The sequence below is a fragment of the Perca flavescens genome, chromosome 2, assembly GCF_004354835.1.
Source record: "Perca flavescens isolate YP-PL-M2 chromosome 2, PFLA_1.0, whole genome shotgun sequence".
In the NCBI taxonomy this organism is placed as follows: Eukaryota; Metazoa; Chordata; class Actinopteri; order Perciformes; family Percidae; genus Perca; species Perca flavescens.
This window is the reverse complement of record NC_041332.1, coordinates 35,070,982-35,095,075: the sequence shown is the minus strand read 5'-3', so window position 1 is coordinate 35,095,075 and position 24,094 is coordinate 35,070,982. Positions and strand designations below refer to the sequence as shown.

Below are 24,094 nucleotides of genomic sequence, written 5' to 3'. Positions count from 1 at the left end.
GCTTGAGCTACCAGCTACGAGCTAAGCATAGTACAGTTAACGTGACTCAGGTTGATGCTAGCGGGCTCAGGCAATAAAGCACTATTTTGGAGAGTGCTACTCGCCGACCTGTTGTTGAAACCAAAGTGCAAACGCTGTCTCATCAACCGGTGATCACTGGATGTCAGGGAGTAATCCAAATTATTTAGAAGTTACTGCACACTGATTGAGGTAAGTAGGGTTGGGTACCGAAACGTGCCGACCTAAACGGTAGTAACAGACCAAATAAGAACAAAAATTTCGGTGCCTCATTTCGATGCCTGACTTTACACTACACCTGACAGCAGGTAACGTTAGCCTACCTTTAGCTAGCAGCTGGATTAAACAGGGTTAAAATGCTGACTGCTTCACTGTAGAGGATTCCTACAGCGGGACCTAACAGTCTGCTCTCAGCTGTCGGAATTAAAACAACACAGACGGTGCTTTCACTTAAAACAGGTAGCCTCGTGCTGCATTCACAGTAATTGTAAAATACCCTTTTCCCATCTGGTGATTATTTTTGTCGTTCAACAGCAATTTACTGTTGAAATAAGTTATTGTTATAGTTATTACATTATTATTAAATCTTTAATTTTGACCATGGCCTTAACAATAAACAAGTTACTGACTGTTGTTTACTACCCTTCTTTTTTCTTCTTCTTTTGTTTACAGTAAATAATAAACAAATACAAATCTTAAAGTCAAGTTCATAAAGTAACTTTCTTTGCATTCTTTTGATTCCCAATCAAGATACACTGGTAAGAATTGCTTTCCATTGTTAATATGTACTTAAAAACAGTTCCGAAATGCAAAATAATAGAATTTTAATCAGCAATTAAAAAAGGGAAAAGCCCCAAAAAATTATCTTTAAAAAAAAAAAAAATCTGGCACAAGATGGTGGACCAATTAGCATCCTAACATAAACAGCCTTGATGAGATTTGTTTCTGTGCAGCATCAAATGCAAGCAATTGATAAATCATTTGATATTTATTTGCATGAGAATAACAAAGATGAATGAGAGTGAAAGGTCCAGCGTATCACCACGGTGCAACGTGGCATTTGAGTGTGACGGTACACAGATGTGGTCCACATTATTCTCAGTGATTCATCGTTTGACTGCCCTATATCTATCTATCTATCTATCTATCTATCTATCTATCTATCTATCTATCTATCTATCTCTATAGATATACATAGGGCTGGGATGATATGCTTTTGTCCCAATTTGATTTGTTTTGCAATACATGGGTGCTGATTCGATATGTATTTGTAGTAACACGTACGGCACCACAGTAGTATCATAAGTGGCTCAAGGTGGGGGTGGCCTCTAGCTCACCCAGTAAGAGCGTGTGACCCATGTAGGCCGAGTCCTTTGCAGCGGCCCGCGTTCGAGTCCAACCTGCGGCCCTTTGCTGTGTGTCATCCCCCTTCTCTCTCCCACCTTTCCGGTCTATCCACTGTCACTTTCAAAGGGAAAAGCCCCAAAAAATAATCTTAAAAAAAAAAAAAATCTGGCACAACATGGTGGAACAATTAGCATCCTAACATAAACAGCCCTAATGAGATTTGTTTCTGTGCAGCATCAAATGCAAGCAATTTATAATTCATTTGATATTTATTTGCATGAGAATAACACAGATGAATGAGAGTGAAAGGTCCAGCGCATCACCACGGTGCAACGTGGCATTTGAGTGTGACGGTACACAGATGTGGTCCACATTATTCTCAGTGATTTATCTGCTTGTTTAGTCCACAAATTACCTCACGCACACTGAAAAACACAAAAACAAGTAGTTCATTTATCAACCAGGTTTGGAAAATGCTGGTAAATCGGTTGGGCAGGAAATATCAATGGGCATGGCTTACAGCAATGAATTAGTTCCTATCCTGGGGGAAACTGTCAGACCTTAGACCTTGTTCATATGGTTGTGTATTGTTCCCATTACGGTCAAATGCACATTAATGGAAGCAGGCAGCACTGAACCAATGTAAACCAAATCATCTCAAGGTCCACTTACTGGCTTTTTCTGGAGCTTTTAACCGGTCTTAATCAGCTGCCGGCATTTGCTCAGTCATTTTCATGTGATCCAAGCAGGACCGCCACAACAAATGAGCTGTCAAAACCCATCCGTCTATGAAGACCATGAGATGCAATTGAAAACTCCGGAATAAAGCTAGTAAGTGGACATTTAGTAAAAAAATAATAATAATAAATAATCATAATCATAATAATAATAATAATAATAATAGCTTTTATTTTTAAAACTGCTATTTCCAAGATCAAGAATGAACTTTATCGCTAAAATTTTCTAAATCAATTAGTGTGCAGCACATACACATACTAGTGTTATCATTTCAACACACAGTTAAGATGTTTTCTTGTATATTCATCGGCCAGCTTTTTAAACCCTTTGAACTGTTTGACTTACATCATCATACGTCATTCCTTTCTCCTTCCCACTAAATAATTAGCACGCCCTTTCACAAATCTCAAGCCAAGGAATTAGAAACTGTGGAAACAACATTATACAGTACAAAAATCTCTTCAGTCAGATTAATGAAATTAACTGAACTAAGTCTGCTTGTGAGAGCGTTGATTGCAGGACTACTGTATATTCTCTACCATTTTATTTAAGTTATCTGAAAGGAAATTAGGGAAAGAAAAAGAAACTGATTAGTGGATTGACAAAAGAATGAATTGAGAACGATCGCTTAGTCTAATCATTTAGGAATTAAAAACATGCTCTGGCTCCAGCTTTCTTTTAAATTCAAAGATCTGCTGTTTTCTTAACTGAATACTTTGATACTTGAAGATGTTTCACTTTTTTTGACAACTTAAAAAAAGGAAAAAAAGACAACTGATCTATTAATCAACAATGAAGTAATTGCCGCCCTAGAAAAATCCCCACAGACACAGTAGGACTGTAATCAAAAGAAAGAGGAGCAGATATTAAAGACAGGGATAAAAAACGAGAGTAGAAGTGAGGATTGAACACATTTTGGCCGATAACAAGTGTCTCTTTATCAAATAGGCGGCCCCAGCCTGTTAATTGGACGGTTAGGGTTAATCTGAGAGGAAAGCCTAAACAAAATTTGATTTTACAACACGTATGCTGGGCCGAATGGATTTCCAATGAATCCGTGTGAGGAGAAAGAAGAAGGTAGAGGAGGAGAGAAAAAAAGAGTAAATGACTATATACTTCAACAACACTTGATGGAAAAGTGATGGAACTGAAGAGATAATGAGACAGGGAGGGAGACGTGTGCATGTGAGTGCGTGCGCGTGCGTGCGCGCGCGCGCGTGTGTACTCGCATTTCTATACCGATGAGGACCTTGACCGGAATACACACTCACAAGGTGGGGACTCGTGTCACGGTGGGGACCAAAATCAGGGTCCCCACGGGCAGACCCCTCTCAAAGCATAGAAAACAGCTTCCTAATATGCCCAGTATCAATAACTCCAAAGTCCTCTTTGGGGGGGTTTTCATGAGAAAAATGTGTGTGTGTGTAAGACGCTGACGTCCTACTGGCAAACGGTGGTATTGCAAGTGTGTGAACTTTTCTGCGAACATGCGCCCCTCCTGGTAATAAATGGTATTGCAGCATAATGAAAATTTAACTCAGTCAATGATGCGCCACTCCTGGTGGGAGATGGTATTACAGCATAATACAATTTGAACTTTCTGTTAGCTCAGCCATAGTAACTCAAACTCAGAATACTTAAAATTAAAGTCCTACAATTTGATCAATATCTAGTGGTTTAACATAAAATCAATTTAACCGCCTATTCAATTCCACTTAAAAAAGCTATCTCTGCTTAAACATTTCCTAGAATGTGCTTTTTCTTTTTGTTTAATTTGAAATTGTAACTAAAATGAGGCTATTCATTGTCTAACATAACAAGAGAATTATGAACAAATCTTGTTGCCTTAGTTAAGTTAAATGTTACATTTTACTGTAATTATATTGCAGATAGCTAGTTTATCTTTCTGTTATAATACTATAACTGTATTTACTTTGCCAGTTACCTGTTTATAGACCTAAATTATCAAGATAGGATTACTGATTTTCAAAATGTTTTTTATCCTGATGATCCATCAAATATACTAGTGAATTAATGAATCTATTTACAAATGGTTATGAAACTGTAAAAAACACACCTCACTATATTGGCCCTTCAGATGCATCTCTAAATGTTCTGGCTCAGTTATTTCTTCATAGTTTTGTTTCATACCATTAGAAACTTGGTAATATAGGCTACTAACCATGCATGCAACATCTTCATCATGTCAAACGCCTGTGCCTAATATCTTCATTTCCTCATTCATCTAATATAACTATATAACCAGACCTAGTAACCTTGCAAAGGTTCGATTTGTGGATTACAGTTCCATTACATTACATGTCATTTAGAGGACGTTTTTTTCCAAAGTGACTTCCAATTGCTACATATGTCAGAGGTTGCACGCCTCTGGAGCAACTAGGGGTTAAGTGTCTTGCTCAGGGACACATTGGTTGATGTATCGCAGTGGGAATTTAACCCAAAACCGTTATGCTGGAGATGGGGTTTCCCATCTGGCCACATATTTCCAAAATACGAATAGGAAACATCATTTTAGGCTCAGAAAGCACACATCTCACTGACCATGTCTCTCGGCACTGGAGCCCTACAGTGCAGTGTGCTCTCCCCCTGCTTTACTCTCTATACACTACTGACTGCCCCTCCAGGACCCCCTGTAAAGCTTATATCCAACAATGATGTGTCAGCTTACAGACATGATGTCAAGCAGCTGGCATCCTGGTGCAGCCACAACAACCTGTAACTAAATGCTCAGAAGACATTGGAGATGATTGTGGACTTCAGGAAAAGCCCCCCCTGAGCACCCTCCATCTGCCCTTAAAGACGATAGGCAAAGGTTCGAAGATAATAATCCCATTCTACAAGTATCACACGTTCCACATTCCAGCACTCTTTAAATTTTCAGGAGTAACCTTCCAATACAGTAGCTTCCGTGGCAAAAGTTTGAGCTTAAAGTTCCAAATGCACTAAAAGCATCTGACACGCGCGTTTTGAAGTACACCCAAGGTTTTAAATGGCCAATACGCAACAAAAGCGTTAGTCTACTCTAGTCTGTTAGCTGTCTCACTGACTGTGATCATAGTTTATTGCTATGAAACTGGCCACACCAGGTGTGACAGCAGCATTATAGTTGTGTGTATACGCCACACAGATCCGCTCTACAAACAGCCTTCTATTTATTTTTGTTGATGGTGAAACACGAGAGGATGTTTGTGATTGTGTGAATCAAGCTCATACTTCTGTGCACCTAAACCATTCACAAATGTCACGGCAACTGAGTGAAAGTTTCTCTTAAAAGCCCAGTAATCATTGTGATGGCATTTACAAATGAGCTGAAAAAATGGGAAGGATTGATGCAGTGGGCATGTATCCATAATCTGGACTATAAACTTGTTCTGTAGCTTATAGTCATTATAAAAAAAGTGAAATTGAATGAATGCAACTTAAATATTTCTTAATATAAAAAATTAAATGTCCGTTGTGGCACAAAAAGTACAATGCCTCTACTGATGGGGGATCTGTAACATACAAAACCTTTGCCTAAATAGCGACCTTTTCTACAATACTGCTGGTTCTGTGGTGTTGGCGCTTAAAATCTGATGCCTGCAGTGCGCCATGGAAGCATCAAATGAGGCAGGTCAAATAAGGCAGGTCAAAAGAACTGCGTCAATTATCGCTTTCAGTGCGTTTGGGCCTTGATTTACAGCATACAACATATTTTTCTTTTGATAGAGAGCAAAAATAAAAGGTAGGCTTTAATATATATAGCCTATTTCATAATTATAACTTCTGTAATATATTTAAGTTTGGAAAAGTTGGGACCTTTACCTATCCTCTTTAACATTCTTGGCTCAGTAGTCACCACTGGGACACACATTCAAGAATACACAATATCCCAGGATCTAAAGTGGGATGCAAAAATCAACACCACTGCAAAAAGCTGAAAGAGCGTACTTCCTGCTTCTGGTAAGGTTAAACAGGACTCAGGACTTGGCCAGACAGCTGCATTATCCAGTTTCATAAATCATTCATTGGTTGAAATCTACCATATCTATGTTTCCCCCCTCATTAACAAATAACTGTATGTATATATATATATAATATATATAGATTTCTTTATTTAAAAAGGGACAGTGCACATTAATCAACATGAGTACAATGTCCAACATGTAAATGTGCCAGATTTAGCCGTACCGGCTAATTTTCATCTGCAGTCCACAAACCCCTTATAACCCTTAAGCCCTGCTATTGCTATTGCTTAAAAAGAAATCTGTATATTCTGTTTGATAAGATCATTACTTACCCTAGCCCAGATTTTCTTTTTTTTTACACTCAGCCCAACCTAGTTTGCTAAAAAATGTAATATGTTTCACATGGATTAATCATGCTGCTGCATCTGTATCCTTCATAACTTGGGCTGTTTAGGTTTAAACAAACAAGCACATTTCTAACTGTGTGTTCAGGTGTGCCTGGATATTACAGAACTATGGGTCTTCATGTTGAGGTAAATTTCACAAACAGAAAAGTCAAATCCATAATTTAAAGTGTGTTCTCAGTCATCCAGGTCAGAGGATGCATTGAATTACTCAGCAAGAGCTAAATTGTCTTAAAATAACTTCAAAAAAAAAATCAGCTGTCCTTTTATTTTAGTAAAAACATGACCAGTCAGGGTCAGTAAAATTGCAATTTCCATATTCCCTTGAATGCAGCAGTAGTGCAGGTGCAGATTGCAGTCCTCCCTCCCCCACCCAATGTCTCAACTGACCTGGTTGTGACCTCTGAAGCAGAGAGGCCCAGAGGAACAGACAGTTTGGCATGAATTCTGTTTGTTATTTTCCAAACAAAACCTCACGTTATTTTATGCCATACATGTTCAATAAAGACTAATGCATTAAATATGTATTCATTATAATTATATTTATAGTTATTTAAGAGATGATTAAGATATTTTGATACTTAAGTAATAGCTTACAACAGGCCATATTATGTTTTGATAAAGGCACAACATATAGCAGGGCAGATAATGTTAGCCTAGCACAGACTATTTCTTTTACATAAAGCTAATGAAAAGGCACACAATAACAAAAACTAACTTAACAATCGAGACAGAACTAGACAAGCAACTAACTGCTGGCGGCAGTGGTAGAAGAGCAACTCCTGTTTTCTGCTAAATTAAAATTGCTGTGTTTATCAATGAAGAAGGCTTTTAAGAGAGCATAGACAACAACTTCAATTCCTTTTAGTAAAGGGCTGTCTGATGGCAAAATAAAGCGGGGAAAATATTCTAAATATATACAGTATATAGATACTTCGCCAACCAACTCTGTTACATGGTAGTGTGTGTGCAGATTTACAGCTTTTGTCCGTTGCAGCAGCTATCAGTTTGTGTAATGTTGTATCTCAAACTTGGAGTGATACTTGTTGTTCAAAGGAATTCTAATTATAGCTTTTGTATGTGGTTGTTATTATATCACTATTATGAACCAGAACAAATCAGTTTGCTTGATTTGAGCAACCTTTTTATAATATGGTTTTGATATTTTAGTTATGCCACCTCATTGCTGGACTACCATACCTGATATTCAAGCTCATTTGAAGGTTTGGTGCAGTTCAGCTTTATTGCTTGCCATCCATTCTCCCTTTTTTCTCACCATGGATACTTCTGATGTTGCTTCAGATCTGCATCTTATCCCTACATTTCATTTACATATAGATAATATAGTATAAGCTAACAATGAGGAATATATTGTTACTTTTGTAATTAACTTTAAAAAAGCTGTAAGGCCTAAAGGCAACTATGAATACAAATCTGAAAACTTTAAGCTCATGTATTAATAACAATACTCAAAACCCTATAATTTCTATGGTCCAGACTGCTTAAAGCTGCCTACACATAAAAGCCGGCAAAATCGCTCTGCGCGGGCCAATCCATTGAGAGCAGTGCCGCCCAACTAGGCGCTGCTCTACCCCTGGCATCATGCACCTCTCAGAATTGCCGAATTGCTCGCTTGCTCTCAGCACAATTACATTTTTTTCACTCAAATTCTAAATCAAACAGAACATCTTAAAGGCCCCTTTCAGTGTATTTTGACATATTTATGGTATTTCATATTTTCCTGAGTCATTTTCATGACAAATTTGAGTAACAAGTGAGAGACAGTTTCTGTGTTGTTCTAATAATTATCTCATTTGTGGTCTGATAAACACTGACTTTATCAAATTGGAAGTTTCTAATATATTATAGAAGAGTTTAGACCAAAGATTGGCGACGAGACACAACTGTTTTAGAACATTGCAGTTTCAGCAGTCTAAACTGGCTCGTCTCAGCTGGACACAAACCAGCTAATGGTTTTGCTGCGACTCAGCTGGTCGAGTCTCCATAGGCTGGTTTTAAAACGTTAGAGACGTCTTCTGTTTCAACAGAAGTCAGCTGGTCGAGTGAGCTTACAAACTATAGAAATAAAATGATCCATAATGCATTTATTTCTGTTACAAACTCTCAGCTGGTGGAAATGGCAGTTTTAGACGGTGGCTCAACGAGCGCTGCCACCAGGGTTTGTGGTGCAGCGATTTAGAGAGAGATTGAAGAGAGGGAGCTGCGTTAGAACAAAGTTGAGAATCAGAGAACTACAATATATGAAATATATTTTGATGAATGTTATGAACATGTAAGATAAAAATATGTATTATAATTATTAATCAATTTGTATTGATGGGGAGAAAAATGTATTAATTTAGTATAAAAACAACCCAATAATAATAAATTAATTAATTTCAAATAATGCCAAATGCATTTGTCTGCTTATATGATAAAAACGTTCAGGGTTTGTAGCGTATGGTTTAAATTGTAGTCTTAAATTGAGCTAATGTTACCACATTTAAAAGAAAACACTGTTACACACAATCTGTCATGTTCAAGTCCCCATCCTGACCACGCCCATCCCCCACTCTGGCCATGCCTTTACCATGTGGCGAACATGAGGTGTGTGTTTAGGGTCCCCTGCGTGTCCAGGCCCTCCCCATACAGTTTGGCGTGGTGTGAACTCAAATATCAACTGAACAGATAAGAGCACACTGACATCATTGATTTTGTTTAAACTGCATGCACAAGCATCTATACAGATATTTTGATGAATGTTATGAACGTAAGATAAAAATATTTATTATAATTATTATAAATTTTTTGCTAATGAGGAAAAATTCATCCATTTACTATGTACACTTGTCATTGGCTGAATTTTGAGGAAAAAACTAACTAGTACTAAATAAAAAATAATTATTATTTTTATTTCAAGTTAAGTCAAAAGCATTTGTCTGCTTATATGCTGAAAGGTTTCAGCTTTCGTTTGGTTTCGATCGTTGTCTCAAATTGAGCTACTGACGCCGTTTAAAAGAAAACACTGTTACACACGTATGTCATGTTCAAGTCCCCATCCCGACCACGCCCATCCCCCACTCCGGCCATGTGGCAAGTGTGTGTGCCGGAGTCCCCATGGTGTCCAGCCCCTCCCCTCACGTAAGCTGTGAACTCTGCGTCAGATCTTCACTGCATGGACGAGAGCAGGCTGGAGTCATGGATCAGGGAGAGATGGTGAGTCTAAAATTGATTTTACTGCCATTTAAACCGTTTACAATTCTGTTTAAAATAGATTTGTACTGTTTTCATGTGTAAAGCAATTCTTATAGATACATTTGAAAGTAAAATGTTAGAAGGCTAACTTATATCTTGTCAGCCAAATAAGTTAATGCTAGCTAGTTTACTGGCAGCTAACATTACAGTTTATAAACCAACACCATCTTAGTTTACAGTAAATTGTGCCGTCGTCGTGTGAAATGGAAACCTTAGTTTAGGACAGTAGCAGGTGTAGTTCTCAGGACTAGGTCAACCATTTAGTAAGGTGCACACATGCTTGACCTGTCGCCATTTTGCAACTTTAACCTGCACTAGCAGAAAAGAATGTGACGCACACACAGCCTGACTTTAATGTGATTTACCAATAAGCAATACGTGCAGAATACATTTATAACACGGCAGTTAAAGTTAACACGTTAAATAATAGAATTAAAATTAAATAATATTTTACAGTTTTGTGGTGTTAATTGGTTTATAAGCTTGTATTGTAATCTGCATATTTATTTATTACACAACACTGAGCATTTGTATGGCTTAAGAAAGATGTATAATGTTGAAAGCCCCATTAGACTCAAAGTTTTCATTATTTCATCAGACAATTGAAAATATTTATTTTTTTACCTATTAATTTATAGAAAATATGGACATACAGTGTAATGCTCTATGATTGTGTATGTGACACATACTGCCAAATAAACTGTAGAAGCTAAAATGTGTGACTAATATGATATATGATATGACTTGCAGGAAGAAGATTTGACAACCATTCGTGGTCACTGTGACAGCCCTTTAAATTCTTCAGGTCAGTAAAGTCATAATTAGGACAACTCGTGATATGAATTTGCACTTAATGATCTCTTTTTGGTCATTTTGCTGGTACACATTAAAATGTCTGCTGTAGAATGTTTGTTTGAAAATGTCATGGAAATCAGTGTTGGTTTGGTGCATGAGACTCAGAAAGTTGATGTGTTGCATGGCAAAGGCTCGATTTGATTATTCCACCTGCAGTTTTGTTGATAAATCCAACTTTCTGAGTCTCATGCAGGGTTATCCCTGACATTATAGAGCTTAGGGGCAGCGCTGAAGCGTATAAACATAAAAGCAATTTGGACAGCATCTGGACTGCGAACATAGACTGTATAGAAGCCGATGAATGGGAGGGGCTCCTGCTTGTTGTCTTCTGGACACGTGCTGTATGATGGACACAAACAGTGTCACAACCACACACACACACCATGCATGTTACGCACACAGCTGCAGCTACAGGCCACACATTAGCGAGTGTGTGGTGGAAAAAGAGAGGGGAAAAAGAGAGGGACTTGTGTTTGTCTGTGAGTATAAAGTTAATAATCATTAACATATTAGATGTGAATGTAGAATTGCAGTCTGTGTACAGTATATCTGTTGGTAATTGCTACAACTCCTCAAGACCAAAGCCAAGTTCCTGTGTCCTGCTTGCTACCTGCTGGTTTAAAGTGAAACGGTTAGCCAGCCCGGCACAGAGCTAGCGACAACTTTAGCTAAGGTTCACTCACCAACCGTGGGCTGACCTTTTAAGGTGGACAAGCTATTCTCATTTTAGTGACAAGCTCCTCCTCCAAGTTTTGCTTCTAATGATCTTTCCCTAGCTGCAACCGACAACAACTAAGCTTTTGCAAAAATAGATATATAATAAAGTTTAATGTCGTCACCAATATGCAAATGAATGTGTGACGTCATTGCACCTAAGCGCTTTGAAATCTCAGGGAAAACCCTGTCATGCACTGTCACACATCAAACAATGCAATGTATGAAACATCCTCAACATTCTATGGCTGCCATCTTATAGTTTACCAAATGAGATTACCCTGATGCTCTATAACGTTTCAATTTGATCTATTTAAGTTCTGTGGTAAACATATTTTTGTCATATCTTTACTAATGACTATAACCCCATTAACACTTTCTGGCAGTGCCTTGAAGAAATAAATACTAGGATGTCACAGAACTTCCTCCAGCTTAACAAAAATAAAACTGATGTTGTAGTTTTTGGAATGGAGGAAGGATGCAAACTTTCTACCTTGCTTGAAAGGAAGAGCTTAATAGCAAAGAAAGTGGTTAAAAAAAAAAACCTTGGTGTCCTTTATAGACAATGATCTAAATTTTAGCACTCACTTTTATGACTTAAAACAGTCATAAAATCAGCATACCTTCATCTTAAAAATATCAATAAATTAAAAGGATTTATGTCAAAGGAGGATCTTGGAAAAAATCATACATGCTTTCATTTCTAGTAGGATTGATTATTGCAATGTGCTGGACTCCCTAAAAAGATTTTAAACCACTCCAAATGGTACAGAATAGTGCAGTCAGGATCCTTACTAAAACAAAAAGAACAGATCATATTACGCCAGTCTTAAAGTCCTTACACTGGTTCCCAATTAGGTACAGAATTGATTCTTAGGCACTTTTGTTAGTTTTTAAGTCACTGAAGGGGATGGGACCAAACTACCTGCATGACATGTTCCAACAATATTCTCAACCAAGACCCCTTAGATTACAACATAAGCAACTACTACTTAAACCTACTGTCGGAACAAAACAGGGGGAAGCAGCTTCTAACCACTATGGCGTCCATCTTTGGACCAGCTTCCAAAGAACATAAACGCCCCAACTACCATTTTTAAAACAAAGCTAAAGAACAAGTTTTTCTCAGATGCGTTCTGCAGTTAATGCACATTGGTTTTTATAAGTCTTTCTATCTATTCATTTAGTTATCTATTTATTTTTTAATTGACTCTTTGTTGTTGTTATATATACATTTTACTTTTTCTATTATTGCTAAAATTGTATTTTAATTATTGTTTTTGTGTGAAGCACATTGTATTGCTGCCATGTATGAAATGCGCTATACAAATAAATCTGTCTTGCCTTACAGCTGATCGAGGGATGAATCCATCTGGACACCAGAATGAGGTAAGATAGAGGCTACACATGGGATATTATGTTAGATGGACAGTGAGAGATGGATCTTAGGACAGTTATTTTACAGGAACGAAACTCAGAAGACATCATGCTTTGTGTGAGGAGAGATACAGGAAATCTAGTATTGAGCAAGCAAATAAAGAGCGTGAGAGGACTCTCCATCTACACACGCTGTTGAATATGGCCAGTGATAATGCTATTGAATTTTAATAATACAGGAGCCAGTTAAGTCAATGTGACTAACACTATTATTGATGGGTTGAATAGGGTGACCACCTTTCATGCATTGTACTGGAGACTCGAACTGAACTTTTCTCCCACATCCTGCAATTATCGCACAAAAATCTCCATCAGCTGTCATATATAAAGGTAAATATGATGCATAATGCGCGAGCTTGTAGACTTCATGTGAGCACTTGTAGACCATGAGGTCACAGGAAAAAAAACATGAGTTTGTAGAAAAAATCTGAACTTGTAAATTGAGATTTTCACTCATAGAAAAAATTCACACAACCGTAATCTGGATGTGATGTTACATCACATTACTTGTTTTTTATTCCTTGAGTCCATTTTCCAGCACAACCACAACATTGTTAACAACATCTTAATCGGTCACTGCAACTTTACATACATCTCACATCACAAAGCTCCATGCTACACTAAATGAGCAAGACAGAGTTGTCCCTCATCTGGCCATAGAAACCCTGCTTTCCCTGTTCTGTTGGCTCAGAGCTCCACAGCCGTAGTCCACAGGTACAAATTAGTTTTGCACCAAATGTATTGCAAGAAGTGTTGCAAAAGTCAAGGCACATAGTTTCACCACTTGGTGATGCGAGAGAGCACTATACAAAGTTGCAGTGACAGATTTGAGAGGTTGTAATCACGGAGTTGTGGTTGTGATGGAAAATGAACCCAAGTAAAAATTATGATTGGTAAATGTTGCATTAAAAGTTTGCAGCTATCATTGAATCTATGTAAAAATCAATCTACACTTTTTTTGTGTGAATTCTTTTCAATAGGTGGAACATTTTCTCTTAGAAGATCAGATTTTTGTTCTACAAGCTCTCACGTTTTGCACCATATTTACCTTCATAGAAATAAATAACTGCGGCAATGCAGAAATATTAGCTATAAGTTTACAATGTTGTTTTCCCTGTGTAGGTATTTTTAAAGTGGAAAATGAAAACAGTCCAATAGCTACCTGTAATGACTGCCTATAACGGCACCCTCAATAATAATGCGGTCATCAGCTACAAGTTTATGAGAAAGGTTCAGTAGCACCATAAGAAGAGCTGTAGCTAGTAACATTAGCATTATGTTTTATTATGCTCAGCAACAGTAATCATTCAGTTAAAGCATTCTTGCCATAGGCCCTCATGTTATCGGTTCATTATGGCTGCTGCTTAAACTCACGCCGTAAGTCAACTAGCCTGCAACACAAATCAAACATAGCTTACCTTTCTGTCATGCCAATGTAAACTTCCTACTTTTTAAGCAAATGCACCTAGCAATCTCTTCCTCTCTCTGCATCATGTTTTTATTGAACAACATGGCATCATAACTGGCTTAAATGGGCCATTGCAGGATGATCCAGTATTTAGCCTGAGTTGTAGGTTTCATATTTTTTCCAAATAAGGTTTTGCTTTTTGTAAGTCATTGTATTATAGATTTTGTTTTATAATATCACAGTGTTGTACATAATCTCAACTAATAATAAGCCTACATGAATCCCACCACAATATGTCACATTTTCATCATTAGGTTAATCTGTAAAAAAAATGCTTGTTAGGCTTTATCCATCATCATCATCAGTGTCAGAGATAACGGCTTTTAAAAGGTGGTCACCCAAAGGTTCAATAGAGTCAGTCAGTTTAGTAGGTTATACTAGGTACGTCAGATGTGGTGCATAGTAATACTCATATGGAATGTAGTGGGAGAGGAATTCTCAGAAAAACTATCAATAAGTAAATGGCATACATTTATTTTAACTAACAACAATAATTGTTTTTGTTTTGTATTTGATCCCCAGGAAATGGACCAGAGCTCTTCTGACTCTACAGTGATCCTTGAACTAAGTTCCGTCCCTGAAAAGAAGGACATAAGTGTTCCTGAACTCAAGAGAGCAGAAAGTGTATTTGTAAGTTCACATACAATCCAATGCACAACTTGGTCTGACAATAACAGTAGTGGGGGAAATTGTCTTGGTTTTAACCTGTTAAGTCCGATGGACCTGGTACCGGTTCCACAGCACAATAATGGTGCTTTTCCATTACATGGTACCTGCTCAACTCGCCTCGCCTCGACTCGCTTTTTTGGTTTTCCATTACGAAAAAAAGTACCTGGTATCTGCTAACAGATACTTTTTTTTAGTACCACCTCAGTCGAGGTTCCAAGCGAGCCGAAAAGGTGACGTGAAACCCTGCAGGCTGCTGACTGGTCAGAAAGAATCGTCACTGATCACTGCGTTGCTAGCGAGAGACGGCATTTTTAAATAGTTTAGCCAGCGGTGTTTTTTTGCTGCCGGAGGCTCCACGCAGAGCTTTCTCCGTGGCATACAAGTGACCTGATGTTTATACTTGTGCGCTGGTGTGTGCATGTGTGATGTGTGTGTGTGTGTGGCGAGCTGGTGAGCGAGGGAGAAGTGAGAGAGTGACGGCGATTATCTCCGCAGCGAGTCGTGACTCTAGAGTCCTATATGTGAGAGAAACAAAGTGTCTCCCCTTTTCTTTCTGACCACGGTGGTTAATCTGGAGCAGGAAACGTTAACTATCTCTTTGATATCATGTTGTTTACGGAGAAGGAGAACCAGGAAATGAGTCGGGGAAAAGCAACGCTACTAAGCCAGGCCCACGGCAGTCGCTATGACGACCAGCAACGCTGAGGCGATACTAAAATCTGCAATGGAAAACGGATGCACAGCGCGTCGAGGCGAGTAGAGTCAAGGCGAGTCAAGCAGGTACCATGTAATGGAAAAACGCCATAAGTGGTCGCAGCTATTGTAAATTTGTGCTTGTTAAAAACTCTAGGTTAATCACAGCCTCATGAAACTTTAAGACCCAACATCTTAAACTCTAGACCAATACTTTTCTGAGGAATTTTCAGAAAATATACAAATCTTATTGGCTCACTGACACTGATGGGATTCTGCCTACTCCTTCGGTACTTAAATTTGGTATTTAATGATATGGCATCAATGGTATTAAACTATTTCATTCGGTGTCTAAAGGTATTAAAGTCCAAATACCCAGCCCTACTAGAAAATGTAACAAAGTTGGTGTAGCATCTAATCACACATAATTGACCACAGAAATGGCCATCACTAGGCATGAGTATATCTTAAAAATATTGATACATCAGGTGAATTTAAAAATGTTTATTAACCTTTTATTTGATAGAAACAATTGACATAGTGTCAACATGTATCTCACATGCCAGCCCCCCAACCAACGCCAACCTTTGTTTAAATATGAGATTATAGTGTGAAAAATTTTATTTCCCCTTGCAGGATTAATTAAATTTCGTCTTCTTTTTTAGCTTACCAGAAAAACTCTTGGATATTCTACAGATGAATCAATTAGCCTTGAAGACAGTGAGGACAGTGAGGACGAGTACGTTCCCTACTCAGTTTCTGACTCAGAAGATTCCCTTTTAGAGAAAGAAGTTCAAGGGCACCGGGCCGGTGGAAAGGCAAAGAGAAGAGAGGTAGAGAAAGAAAGGGAAGCAGAAAGAGGAAGAAAGAAAGGAGGAAAGATGTCAAGTTTACATGAGAGGGAGTACGTTTCACCTTCAGTTTCTGAGTCAGAGGATTCCCATTCAGAGAAAGAAGTTCAAGTGCACTGTGGTGATAGAGAGGCAGTGAGAGGAAGAGCAAGGAGAAGAGAGGCAGAGGGAGGAAGAGCGGAGAGAAGAAGGGCAGAGAGAAGAGAGGAAGAGAGAGAAGAAAGGAAGAGAGAGGAGAAGAGAGGCAGAGGGACGAAGAGCAGAGAGAAGAGAGGCGGAACAAGGAAGACTGAGGAGAAAAAAGGCAAAGACAGGAAAAGCAAGCAGAAGAGATGCAGAGGGAGGAACAGAGAAAGGAGACAAGATGTCAGTCACATGAGAGAGTATGTTCCACCTTCAGTTTCTGAGTCAGAAGATTCCCTTTCAGAGGACAAGTGCACCAAGATAAAAAAGAGGCAAAGAGAGGAAGAGAAGAGCGACAATGAGAGTAATATTGAGAGGAAGAGAAGAAAGGCAGAGAGAGGAAAAAAGAAAAGTGAGGTACTGAGAGAAAGCAAGCAAGGGAGAGGGGTGCTGAAAGGAAAAGTGAAAGTAAGAAATGAGCAGAAGGGAAGAGAGAAAGGAGAAAATCTGTCAAACTCAACTTCTAGTCACTGTGATGAGGTTTCAGTCATGACATTAAAAAAGAGAGACGATGGGGGCAGAATATACAGTAAAAAACAATACTGCTGCTTTTGCTTTTTGCCATTCAGTCAAATGGCTCGAAGAGCAAGGAGAAGAGAGGCAGAGGGAGGAAGAGCGGAGAGAAGAAGGGCTGAGAGAAGAGAGGAAGAGAGAGAAGAAAGGAAGAGAGAGGAGAAGAGAGGCAGAGGGATGAAGAGCAGAGAGAAGAGAGGCAGAATGAGGAAGACTGAGGAGAAAAAAGGCAAAGACAGGAAAAGCGAGCAGAAGAGATGCAGAGGGAGGAACAGAGAAAGGAGACAAGATGTCAGTCACATGAGAGAGTATGTTCCACCTTCAGTTTCTGAGTCAGAAGATTCCCTTTCAGAGGACAAGTGCACCAAGATAAAAAAGAGGCAAAGAGAGAAAGAGAAGAGCGACAATGAGAGTAATATTGAGAGGAAGAGAAGAAAGGCAGAGAGAGGAAAAAAGAAAAGTGAGGTACTGAGAGAAAGCAAGCAAGGGAGAGGGGTGCTGAAAGGAAAAGTGAAAGTAAGAAATGAGCAGAAGGGAAGAGAGAAAGGAGAAAATCTGTCAAACTCAACTTCTAGTCACTGTGATGAGGTTTCAGTCATGACATTAAAAAAGAGAGACGATGGGGGCAGAATATACAGTAAAAAACAATACTGCTGCTTTTGCTTTTTGCCATTCAGTCAAATGGCTCGCCACTTGGAGGCAAGACATAGTAATTTAGCAGAGGTGAAAAGAGCAGTAAATTTACCGAAAGGATCTAAACAACGGAGAATTCAACTTAATCTCCTAAGAAACAGAGGTAACCGTATACATAACAATAAGGTGCTTAAAGAAGGAAGAGGAGTGATGATCCCAAGTCAGCAGAACAGTGAGCCTGTCAGCCCAAATGAATATATGCACTGCATTAATTGTGAGGCATTATTCAAAAGGAAAACCTTGTGGAAGCACATGCAAAGATGTCATGTGGCCAAGAAAGTTGGTTCCTTAGCACCAGGAAAAACTAGAGTACAATCACTTTGTGCTTTTATGCAGCCAGTCCCAGATGATGTCAACAAAAATCTTTGGAAACTTGTAAATTACATGCATCAGGATGAAATAACAGACACAATTCGAAGTGAAAACTGCATAATAAGACTTGGAGAGAAGCTTTACAGTAAGCTTGGACATGACGTAACAAAACACGAATACATCAGGCAAAAGATGAGAGAGACCGGAAGACTAATACATAAAGCAAAGTGTATTGGCAAACTTAAGACAACTAAAGATTTCTTTGTTCCAGGTAACTTTACTCATGTTGTGGAAGCTGTGAAGAAAGTGGCTGAATTTGATGAGGAGAAGGGTCTGTACAAAACTCCATCACTGGCTTTAAAGCTAGGCCACAACCTCAAAAAATTGGCAAATATAGTCGAATGTGAAGCCATGATGTCACAAGATGAGAGTGCCCTGCACAATGTGCGTACATTCAAACGGCTTTATGAAGCCCGATGGACTGAGTGTGTGTCAACACATGCACTCAGGAATCTAAAAGAAGCAAAGTGGAACGCACCTACGCTCCTTCCCTTCACTGAGGATGTTAAAAGAATGCACAAGTACATTGATGAACAGCGGAGTGAGTGCCAAACAAAACTGCTCAAAGCACCAAATAAGAAAAGCTGGTCGGATTTGGCCAACCTCACACTCGGTGAGATTATACTGTTTAATCGCAGGCGAGAGGGCGAGGTATCAAAAATGCCTCTCAAAGCTTTCACCGTGAGAGACACCGCTTCAATTCATCCAGATGTTGAAATTGGATTAACTGACCTAGAGAAGAAGCTCTGCAGGCACTTTAAGCGCATAGAGATCCAGGGAAAACAGCAAAGAAAGGTCCCTATCCTCCTCACGCCAAATATGCTCTCATCCATGGAGGCTCTAGTTGAGAATCGCATACAATGTGGAGTTCCCAATGAAAACCACTTCCTGTTTGCAAGGCCTGAAGCACAAACACATCTTAGAGGATCAGATGCCATCCGACAACTTGCACGCAAGTGTGGGGCCAAGCATCCAGAGGCCCTGTCATCCACTAAATTGAGGAAACATGTGGCCACCATGTCAAAAGTCCTAAACTTACAGGATAATGAAATGGATGACCTTGCCGACTTTCTTGGCCAAGACATTAGAGTACACAGACAGTTCTACAGGCTCCCCGAGGGTACATTACAGCTCGCAAAGATCAGCAAAGTCCTTGTGGCCCTTGAGCAAGGACAAATGTCAGAGTTCAGAGGCAGGAACCTTGACGAGATCAGCATTGACCCGAATGGTACAATATTTATAATTTTAATTAAATGTCCTAGCATTCATAATTTAACACATTTGTTGTTTATATGTGCATGAGTTTACAATTTTGATGTCTTAATGTGAACAAGTTCAGTGTGTCTGTTTTTTCAGAGGAAATGGCTGGGGACAGCAATCTATCTGAGAACGAGGAGTGTGAAATGACCCCGGACCAGTTGCTTTTAACAGGTATTCGGACACATATCCTCATTGTAGAATGTTTTTTGTGGGTGGTTTTTGTACATTCTTTTTTGTGTTTCTGGGGAAAAAAACGTATTGTGTAAAGTGTCAAAGGTGTTGAACAGTGATTTACATAATTGTACATAGTGATTGTACATAATTGTGAATTTGCATTTGAGCTTAACTAAAAGGGATCTGGTCATGTACAAATGTATCATGTTATTTAAGTAGGCCTATGGGATATAAAGCTGATTTTGTCAGTAAATAAATGAAACCGGTAATTACTTGCAGCCGGATCGAGGCAAAAAAGGAAGTGCACGACTGAAGTTGGATCTGACAGTGATTCACAGGAAACTACAGGTATTGGAAGTTTTATTTGACAATTCCACTAAACAAAAGGTGAGATGCCCTGATTTAAACTGCATTTGTATTGTTTTACAGTGTGTCCCGTGATTAAGACTGCAACAGAAAAAAGACCAGATAACAAGAAGCCAGTGGGTGAAGACAAATCTCCAGGTGAATCCCAGATCACCAAAGGTTAGTTTTTGTGATGACAAAGGAATACTCAAATCCAGTCCTTGGTGGTTACTAGGTGGTACTTGGTGGTTTAAAGTGGGGGGCACACCAGGTGATTGGTAGAGCATTGCCTTGTTTTTGCTAAGTAGTTGTTAGGGGCTTATGGGGCTGAAAATGAATCAAAATGTTATTTAAATCACAATTTGGCCAAGTGCAATATCTAGATTGCAGAAGCAGAGATTACCTCACATACAAATCGTGTTCTTCAGATGTAGGAAAAAAGACCCCAACAAAATATTACATCTTCATGAATTTTAGTTTTTTTTTAAAGTGAAAATGTATATTGTGACGCCCACTGTAAATCATATCAGTCAAAAAATCAACTTAGATTTTTTTTTCTCTATATAGTGACAGAGCTCTCCGTTGAATTGTGTGTAGAGATGCACCGATTTCAACTTTCTAGGCCGATTCCTATTTTTCATTGAGTTTGAACCGCCGATACCGATTTTAGCCAATTCCGATTTCATATTTTCTAACCACTTTCCAGCACACACAAATATTTATTTTCTATCTTTTCTTTAATAGAACATGTGTTGACCAGATAATGGATCACTATAAAACAGAACTATATAAATTACTCCAGGTGGGGGACATCCACACACATCTAAAGTGCAGTGTTAGAACCATTTCCTTCTTTTCACATCTAATATCACACTAAAATATATATATATAAATAACAAATAAAAATAAAATAAATATAGCCTTGCAGTATAAAGATATTTCTCAAAACACACATGCAGGCCGGTTTGAACGTCAACAGTAACATTACCTGAAAACATCAACGCCACCGCTCATTTTACACACAGTTTAGCAACAAACTAAACGCTGGGGGAAGATTACTACGTTTTTAATGTTGGTTTGGAGCGGTATGCATCCCCACTAGAGAGAGAGAGAGAGAGAGAGAGAGAGAGGTTGACTGTTCGCCTGAGATCAGTAGAGCAGACGGCTCTGCAGAGCCCTAATTACGACTTTATGACATTTCATAAACAGCTGATAGAGCGGCGGTGCGCTCATGTTGCGCAATGTTAATCATGCGGCGCCCGAGTGCATTTGACCGACATAAAATCAGCATATGTCAGACTGACCGGCAGGTCGCCGGTCATGGCCGGTCACGTGAAAATCGGCCAATTCCGATTTCTCCAATTGTGTGAAAGTTTACTCTTTATTCCGTTTTCTAGCAACAAACGGAAACATTTCTAAAAGCTGCTGTGTGATGATATTCACCACCAACAATGAAGAAGTTTTAACAAGCAGCCAAACCGAAAAACTTAAGCTTTTATGAAGACAACAGTGGATACGGACATGAGTAATCAGCAGAGAGAATGGAAAGACTGGAATCCTGACACTAAACTAAAGTTATGTCCAACGTTGTCCTGTTAGCTTACCTTACAGGCTGTAGTTAGCTTAAAACTGACTTTGTATATATGAATTAATTAAATCCTTGCTGCAATCGTAACGTTGGGCATATCTTTAGCTTAGTGTCAGAATCCCACAATCTTACCATTCTCTCTGCTGATTCCTCACGTCTATATCCACTTTTGTGTTCCTAACAGCTCAGTTTTTTGGTTCCACAGTTATAAAATCTTAGGTTCTGGGTTCTTTTCATTGTTGGTAGTAAATATCACCACTCAGCAGCTTTTAGGAATGTTTCTGTTTGCCATCAGACAAAATTGACGATGAGGCACCCAATACACCCAATACAAGTCAGGAGAGCGGAGAGATGTTCTCCCCTCTGGTGGGAGTGGCTTTCAGAGTATGACGCAATGTGCTGTGTCTCTATTGTGCAGCCCTAGGTGGTAATGAGGTAACATCTAGCTAGCACCTAGTAACTACTGTCCAGACACCCATAATTTAATCTTAATAAAACTGCAAGCAATTTTACATTGATTGGCCTTACTTCTTTGTCTAAGGTTCATCAAAAATGACCAGAAGGAAGTGGAGCACAGAGGAGGTCCAGGCTGTGGAGAGCAATCTCATGGACAACATCAACTCTGGCAGGGTTCCTGGCAAAGCCCAGTGTGAAGCATGTATCAAGGCATCTTCAGAGGCGCTTATGGGAAGGAACTGGCAGGCAGTTAAGTTCTATGTGAAGAAACGCATTGACACTTTAAAGCGTCTGGAAAAAAACTAATGGAAATATAAATTGTAATCACTGAACATAATTCTTTTTTGCTATCTAGTTTTTCTACAATCCCACAAGTAGGTACAGCTCTAGCTTCAATTCAGTTCATATTTGAGCATGTAAATACATTTTATTAAGATTGATTGTCACAGCCATGTCAACAGCTATTTTGCTTTCAAATTTAAGGTGTCTACATCCTCGGTTATTTCATTGAGTGATGTCGTTTTATTTTTTATCCTAAAGAACATTGTGGTAGTGGGTCATGGGTGGTTGGAGAAATGGAGGTAGAGAGAGACACAGGTTGTAGAGAGAGTGACAGGTTTGTAGAGAGAGAGACAGGTTGTAGAGAGAGGCATGTATGCAGGGAGAGTGACAGGTTAGTAGAGAGAGTGACAGGTTTGTAGAGAGAGAGACAGGTTGTAGAGAGAGACATGTATGCAGGGAGAGTGACAGGTTAGTAGAGAGAGTGACAGGTTTGTAGAGAGAGAGACAGGTTGTAGAGAGAGACATGTATGCAGGGAGAGTGACAGGTTAGTAGATAGAGAGACAGGTTTGTAGAGAGAGACATGTATGCAGGGAGAGAGAAAGACACCTGTCTTGAAGATACTAGATATGTTGGAGAGAGAGAGACAGGTATGTAGAGAGAGAGACAGGTATGTAGGAAATGAGACAGGTATGTAGGAAATGAGACAGGTATGTAGAGAGATAGGCAGGTATGTAGGGATAGAGAGAGGCAGGTATGTAGGGATAGAGAGAGGCAGGTATGTAGGGATAGAGAGAGGCAGGTATGTAGGGATAGAGAGAGGCAGGTATGTAGGGATAGAGAGAGGCAGGTATGTAGGGATAGAGAGAGGCAGGTATGTAGGGATAGAGAGAGGCAGGTATGTAGGGATAGAGAGAGACAGGTATGTAGGAAATGAGACAGGTATGTAGGGAGAGAGACAGGTATGTAGGGATAGAGAGAGGCAGGTATGTAGGAAATGAGACAGGTATGTAGGGAGAGAGACAGGTATGTAGGGATAGAGAGAGGCAGGTATGTAGGAAATGAGACAGGTATGTAGGGAGAAAGAGAGACAGGTATGTAGGGATAGAGAGAGACAGGTATGTAGGACATGAGACAGGTATGTAGGAAATGAGAGAGACTGGTATGTAGGGATAGAGAGATATGGGTATGTAGAAAGAGTGTTCCTGAAAAAAATTTTAAATAAGAAACCGAGGTAGAAAGAGAGACACATACAGAGACAGACATGCTTGTAGAGAGAGAAATTCAGGTCGGCAGAGACAGACAGGTTTGTGGGAAGTGAGAGAAAGAGGTGAAGGAGAAGGAATGATCATAGCAAAGAGCCAGGATAAGTTAATTTGTATATGGATGAGTTGTGACAATAAAGTTCATCTGCAATGTAAACACCATTGCTTCTGTAGCATTTCTTGAATGAAATCCTATTAGATGCAGAAATCCTATTATATGAAGAAACGGACCACTTGACCATATTGTCACCAACTATTCTATGAATAAATTAAGTAGGTGAATCTGTGTTAAGAAACTTGACTTTTTAAAAATCTGACTCATAATAAGGTTTATTCAATTCAAATGACTTTATTGACCTAACATATTGCCAAACCATGTTGAAAAGTTAACATTACAGTAATGACAATTCAAGAAAATAAACTAGAATATATAAAAGGACTACAAGTCAAAGGTTGGTTGGAACAATACCAACAGGAAACCAAGCCAAATTAACAGAACATGTACAAGGTGAAGGCGACTGCTGTCACTCACTGTCCCTCAGTTTATG

The 24,094-nt window shown here is 39.0% G+C and overlaps 2 protein-coding genes across 5 annotated transcripts in view; one reads left to right on the top strand and one right to left on the bottom strand.

The window, feature by feature from the left end:
- Window positions 1-24,094, bottom strand: part of rptor (regulatory associated protein of MTOR, complex 1) — a 261,324-nt gene that overhangs the window by 215,891 nt on the left and 21,339 nt on the right. The gene's annotated exons all lie outside the window — the stretch shown is intronic.
- On the top strand, window positions 9,470-23,038 carry LOC114547426 (uncharacterized). The gene is made up of 9 exons (XM_028566808.1): window positions 9,470-9,691; window positions 10,481-10,535; window positions 12,651-12,688; window positions 14,727-14,834; window positions 18,390-19,406; window positions 19,535-19,609; window positions 19,892-19,960; window positions 20,042-20,137; window positions 22,087-23,038. Exons 5-9 carry the CDS (start codon window positions 18,530-18,532, stop codon window positions 22,305-22,307), a joined length of 1,338 nt encoding a protein of 445 aa, XP_028422609.1. The 5' UTR covers window positions 9,470-9,691; window positions 10,481-10,535; window positions 12,651-12,688; window positions 14,727-14,834; window positions 18,390-18,529; the 3' UTR covers window positions 22,308-23,038.

Excerpts from the sequence above, each read along its gene's own strand:
- LOC114547426 (XM_028566808.1), top strand. The coding sequence starts at position 18,530 with ATGATGTCACAAGATGAGAGTGCCCTGCACAATGTGCGTACATTCAAA. Across the intron at positions 19,961-20,041 it reads TGATTCACAGGAAACTACAG|TGTGTCCCGTGATTAAGACT; the intron begins GTATTGGAAGTT and ends ATTGTTTTACAG. Across the intron at positions 20,138-22,086 it reads TGAATCCCAGATCACCAAAG|GTTCATCAAAAATGACCAGA; the intron begins GTTAGTTTTTGT and ends TCTTTGTCTAAG.